At 44.3% G+C, this 6,000-nt stretch overlaps 1 protein-coding gene and 1 long non-coding RNA gene across 6 annotated transcripts in view; one reads left to right on the top strand and one right to left on the bottom strand.

Annotated features, from left to right (window-relative positions):
• Window positions 1-911: 911 nt before the first annotated feature.
• On the bottom strand, window positions 912-3,278 carry LOC131409727 (uncharacterized). The gene is made up of 3 exons (XR_009220989.1): window positions 3,096-3,278; window positions 1,938-2,145; window positions 912-961 (listed from the first exon to the last, which is right to left on the bottom strand). It is a non-coding gene; the product is annotated as an uncharacterized LOC131409727 (long non-coding RNA).
• A 283-nt stretch (window positions 3,279-3,561) lies between these two features.
• The window catches only part of PAQR3 (progestin and adipoQ receptor family member 3), a 27,124-nt gene continuing 24,685 nt past the window's right edge, over window positions 3,562-6,000 (top strand). For 4 of the 5 annotated variants that reach the window (XR_009220987.1, XR_009220988.1, XM_058547342.1 and 1 more), the window contains exon 1: window positions 3,562-3,853. Coding sequence is in view for 2 of the 5 variants with exons in the window: in XM_058547342.1 (XP_058403325.1) it covers window positions 3,669-3,853 (185 nt within the window). In the remaining 3 variants the exon portion in view is untranslated. The remainder of the gene's footprint in view (window positions 3,854-6,000) is intronic. The other variant, XM_058547343.1, reaches the window with a different exon arrangement.

Here is a 6,000-nt window from a genome sequence, read left to right as displayed (position 1 = left end):
GTCATTTTCTTCAACAACTTGGATGTAGAGTTAAAGAAATTAAATTAAATTAAAGTTAAATTGATGAACTGTTTGTTGTTCTTTTTTTTTTTTTTTCAGATCAGCCTAATTAGGCAGGGGAGCCGAAATCACTGGGGAGGAACTGGTCGAGGTGATGGGGAAGGAAGGAAAGGAGAGTACTGATAAAATGGGGCCAACGGGGGAGAGAACTCCAAGCCTTAAGAGACTGAGTGAATAGGGATTTAGGGATAAAAACAGATCTAGGAGGAAAGATGATGAGTTCATTTTTAATATTTCAGGTTTCTGTGTCCAGTTCTATATGTGAATCTAGATGCACAGAAAGAAGATCTGGCCTGAAACTACAGCTTTGTGAGTCATCAGCTTAAAGATAGTAACTGGAGCCATGAAAACATATAGAGTAAAAATAGAATATAAAAAAAAGAAGAAAGAATCCTCATAAAAAAAAAATGAAGAAAGAATCCTCATCAACACCCTGGTTTAAATGTCAGGTAGAGAAATAACAGCTATCAAGGGCCCCTGGGTGGACAGGCCAGAGAGGTAAGGAAAACATCCAGGTGAGAGTTGTTACAAAAGTCCAGAAAAGAGAGTTTAATGGGGAAAGTGGTCAAAATGTCAATGCTGTAGAGATTTGCAAAGATGACTATCTAAAAGATGTCTTATTCATCTTTGTTTTCTTAGTGTTTAGGAAAATGTGTGGCACGTAACCGGAATTCAATAAACGTAAACTTCTATGGTGCGTCCATTCCAATAACTGCAAGGCTTACGCCAACATTGTTAGGGTTGTGAAAAATGCAGAAAAGATATACAAGAAGGAGGGAAAGGAAGGGGAGGGGGAGGGGAGGGGAAGGAAAAAGAAAATGAAATGAAAAAAATATCTCACTCACCTCAGATGCTCCATGCAGCCCTAACATCTCTTTACCCCAACTCACTGAAAATCATCCTACAAAACAAGGCACAATCTAAATTTTCCCAAACCGCATATGCCTGTAGGATACAGTCTGACTCATACCAACAGTAAAAATTCAAAGTTTCCTAGCTCTTAGGCCCAAATGAGAATGCAGGACTTCCAGTTCCTTAAGAACTCCCTCCCCACCCACCATCACCACAAGTGTCTCTAAAATGCAAGCTGTGTCTCACAGGTGCTCATGATGGGGCGCTGCCATTTTCCCACTCTCTCTTACTGGGCGGTTCAGTTCCCTAGCCTGTCACTTCAAGGGCACTGAAATCTCCTGCTAGATGCAGCTATTGACCCCCCACCTATCACGAGGTGCTGGAGACCCCACCAGGTGTTATTCCTCTACCAGGCATGCTGCTGAAGCCTTCTGTCAAGCATCATGGCTAAACAGCCAGAGCCCTCATAGTGCCATAATTCCATGGCTATCTGTGGGGAATTGTGCCCTCTCCCCTTTGTGTTATCACCTATTAGAGGTGCCCCAAGCTGTGCTGCTCCCGCTTCCATTGTCTTAGAGACCTGACTGGAAGAGCTTTTTCCATTTTTTTATTCATAGACCTCTTTTTTCTCTCTAGGCTTCAGACACGGATTGTTGCTATATCTATCTGTTCATATTTGTTCAATCATTTCATAAGTGGGGTTTTTTAAGTGCTTGATATTAAAGAGTGCTTAATTTAACAATTAAACCACATGAATGAATTAGAACTGAAATGGGTTATAAATTATTGAAGCCAGTCTGGAAATCATTTTGCAGCAGGTTTGATGGGTATGTTGTTGACAATCAAAGCAGCTGCCATTCTTAGTTCTTCACTCCAGTGTCCCACCATTACCATAACTCAGCTACTTTCTCTGTCTATGATAACCTCTGGGCATCTTCCTACTTCTCTTTCAAATACCAGGCTACAGGCTCTCTTCCCACATCTCCAGGCCAAATTTCCAAGAAAGAAACTGATTGGTCAGTTACCATTGCCCTTGTATGGACATTTGTGTCAGGACATCTCATGGGCCACTTATCTCCACCTTGGGTCAGCAGCAGCCATAAGGTAGTTTCATGTGGTACCAGTAGGAATACACGCAGAAGGAGCCTCCCAGAAGGGTTCTATGGGAGTGGCCGGCATTCTCCAGCATGATCGTCCTCCACTAGGAAACGAGAACTCCTGTACACAGTTAACCTTCAGCAGAGATAATATATTGGGCACACAGTAAGTTCTCAAATATTAGTTTTAGCTCCATAGCTTAAAGAAAAAGTCTCAATTCTTTTACCTGACATTTAAGTCCATTTAGGATATATCTCAATTTATCTTTCCAGTTTTATTTATTAATATATCTTCCCTTGAACTCTAATAATAGCTAACATTTGTTGGGTACTAACAACCTGCCTGGTACTTTCTAAAACTTTTACATGGATTCACTCATTTAACCCTCATAACACGAAGTACTGTTATTATCCCTATTTTACCAATAAGAAAACTGAGACACGAAGAGGTTAAGTACTTGCACAACAACACATAGCTGGTAAATGACCGAACAAGAATTCAAACCCAGGTAGTATGGCTTCAAAGGCCAGAATTTAATCACTAAGTCATACTGCCTCTCAAACATCAACTAATATAACTAACGTAATAACAATAAATAAATAATAGGTATCACGAGTGATTACTGTATGCCAGACAACGGGCTGAGGGTTCTACATGTATGGATGCAAAACTGATGTTGTGCCCTGTTCCTATTATGAATAAGCATTTGCATCATAATTCATAGCCAGAAACAACAAAGCTACAACTTTTCCTCTAAGCACTGTACTAGCTACACCCCAAGTTTTGGTATGTTCTAACTTTATCATTCAGTTCAGTAGATTTTCTCTTTTCCATTGTGATTTCTTCATCAACCCACGAAATATTTAGAAGTGTTTTCTTTCAATTCCAGACATTTGGGGATTTTTAGTTCTCTTGTTTGTTTCTAGTTTACTTCTATTGTGGTCAGAGAACATAGTCTGCATGGTTTCAGTGTTTTGAATGGGGTGGGGCTTGCTTTCCTTATGGCTCAGCGTATGCTCGATTTTGGTAAATGTTCCATGTGCACAGGTTTTCTCTAGTATTTCCAACTACTTCAAAGAACTGACCTTAGTTTAGAAAACCTTGAAGGCCCCTTCTGACACCAAGGGTGTGAGATTCCAAGCATAAAGTAACCGGTGAAGGGTTAGCTCTAATTCTCATTTTTCTTCCAGTTATTCTTTTCCCTTTGATTTTTCAAAATGAAACAAATATTGCTTCTAATTAAAGACAGAAAAAGAAAAAACCACTTGTATTCGCCTGCACGTTCCGCGCTTCTCACCGACCAGGGGAGACGCCGGCCGCCGCCGCCCCGCGGCGCTGGAGGGCCTCAGGTGCCGGGCTCGGAGCCCCCGGCACAGCCCCAGCCCGGGCCCCAGCTCCGCTACCGCGGCGAGGGCCGAGGGGCGGGGCCTGCCGCGGCGTGCTGACGTCAGAGAGGGCTGCGACGCCGCCGGGTCCGCCGCGGCGCTGACGGCGGTGGCCGGTCGGTGCACGGCGCCGGGCCTGGGCAGCGAGGGGCCGTAGGACCTCGCGCCGCGTTCGCGGGCTCCGGGGCGGGGGCTGCGGCGGCGAAGCCCCCTCCCCGGGGAGGCGGGGCCTGGGGGAGCTTCCCAGCGGGGGAGCGGCGGCGGCCGGGAAGGATGCATCAGAAGCTGCTGAAGAGCGCGCATTACATCGAGCTGGGCAGCTACCAGTACTGGCCGGTCCTGGTGCCCCGCGGCATCCGCCTCTACACCTACGAGCAGATCCCCGTGTCCCTCAAGGACAACCCGTACATCACCGACGGCTACCGGGCCTACCTGCCCTCCAGGCTGTGTATCAAAAGGTACAATCTGGCCGCTTCCGCGGGGCGTGCCTGGGGGCGCGCCAGCGGCCCCTCTTCCTCCCCTGCACTCTTTTTGTCCTGTCTCCCTGCTGCTTTCTCCGCTTTTCTCCATGCCCATCATTTCCAAGCTGCCCTATCCTTTTCATCCCTCTCTGCCTCCTCTCCTTTCTTGTTATCTCCCCCACCTCACCCCACCCCTCCGGGGTACTTGATCCACGGCATAATAATGATAGTAACAGTGATCATAATTACCAACTCTCCTGTGGCGCTTTGCTGTTTACAAAGGGCTTTTACATCCTTAATTCCATTTGGTGCCTGTTGGGGTACAGGTTGGAATCCACCCCGCTGACAATGGCCGAGCCATACTTGCCCCTGTGTATACCTAAGCTTTGTTTATTTTTAGAGCAGCCCTATCAAAATTCAAATGTGTGGGGCCAAATAAATGCCTGTATAATAGGAAACAAATTGACATTGTTATGTATATATATTTAGAAACCCCTGATTCATTCATTCAGCAGATAGTATGGAGCCCCTGCTAGGGGCAACGCGCTATACCAGGTTGTGCAGAGGACAGCAGACATGGCCCTTGTTCTCATGAAGCTACTAAGGTCTAGCCTGGGTGACACACATTAAAGAGATAATTACACTATTACTTAATAACCACTGTGAAAAACGCTGTGTAGGAAAAGCACTAAAGCAAAGATAGCCCATAATGGGCACCACACTCCAGCAGAGCACTATAGAAGCATCTCTAAGAAAGGATTTTTTTCATTATCCAAACCTTTAAAACCAAGAATCCCTTGAAAGCCTGGGTTTAAAAAAACAAAACTGAAAAATTAGTGTTGTTGTTCTTAGAATAGCTTTCTGTTAAAACTCACTGTATGTACTTAAATAGAGGATCTCACTTCAAGAGAATTAAGATACAGGTGTTGGTTAGCTTCTGGTTACTGTAGTGACAAACCCCAGTGCTGGAATGTGGGCTATTGAATTGCTCAAGCAGCAACCACAGGTCTGGTTCTTTATCAACATGGTCTTTCCCCAGTTCCTTTGGCCCTACCTTGAAAGTGTTTCTGTGAGCTCACAGTCACAAGATGACATCGCTGTCAGTCCCTACTTGGCTTCAGTGCATGGCCCATAAGACTTCACAATTTGAATCCTAAGTACTGTTTTCCTTCCCCAGTGCCTCCTGTGCATAAGTTATTACACAGGAAATCAGAGCTGGGCCCTGCTGTGGAGGTGGAGTTCCACAAGGATAGAGCAGGTAGTGAATTGCCTTAAATATTTTATACCCACCTAGCAGTGGTCCCCGACATTCTGATGGTAGGGTCTAAATCTCGTGGATCAAGAAATGAAATATAGTGCTTTAGATCTTGAGCTGTTGAGTCAGAAAGGTTTGTGTATCTAGATCTGCCACTTAACAGCTGGGGGACCTCAAACAAAAGTTAACCTCTCTGAACCTTATTTTCTCCATTTGTTATTACCCCAAAAATGAGGGTAATCACAGTATCTGCTTCAGAAAGTCGTAAGGATTAAATGAGATTATGTATGTAAAATGCTGCAGGGCCTGGTGCCTAATAAGCACCAAATGGTGACTTGTTATCATTGTGATCATTGATTTCGAAGCTGAACAGATGATGATAATGAAGATGATGATTAATTTTGAAGTTGAACAGAGTGTAGGCCTAAATTCTCATAGAATAAGAACAGATCCTCTATGGGGATATTCTTCCAAGTGCTCTTCCCACCAGCTTGGTCTTTTCCAGGTTCGGCTTTTGCCCTCTCTTTTTTTAGCTGTCAAGAGTGACCAGGACAGATTTTGGATATAAGGAGAGGTTTTGTATGTCACAACTGTTCTGCCAATACTCTCTTAGTTGGAAGGAACTTGCCAAGATTGTGCCTCTGAGTTCAATAAATCAGGTTATACTGGGTTTCACAAAGTGAAAAGTTCTGAGGCAGTAGGCAGAGCACAGTATTGATTATCAAAACAGTCCTGTAGTTAGTTTTGTTCCCTCACATTCCTGCTTCCCACCCCCGCCCCAGTATAAGTAGTCTTTATATTTGATGGTTGTACAGGATAAAGCCTGAAATTTATGATACAAGATTCACTTTATTCTTGATGATCATTTGATAATGTGAGACCCTGCTGT

The sequence above is a fragment of the Diceros bicornis genome, chromosome 8 (assembly GCF_020826845.1).
Source record: "Diceros bicornis minor isolate mBicDic1 chromosome 8, mDicBic1.mat.cur, whole genome shotgun sequence".
Lineage (NCBI taxonomy): Eukaryota > Metazoa > Chordata > Mammalia > Perissodactyla > Rhinocerotidae > Diceros > Diceros bicornis.
This window is presented reverse-complemented; position numbering and strand designations above follow the sequence as displayed.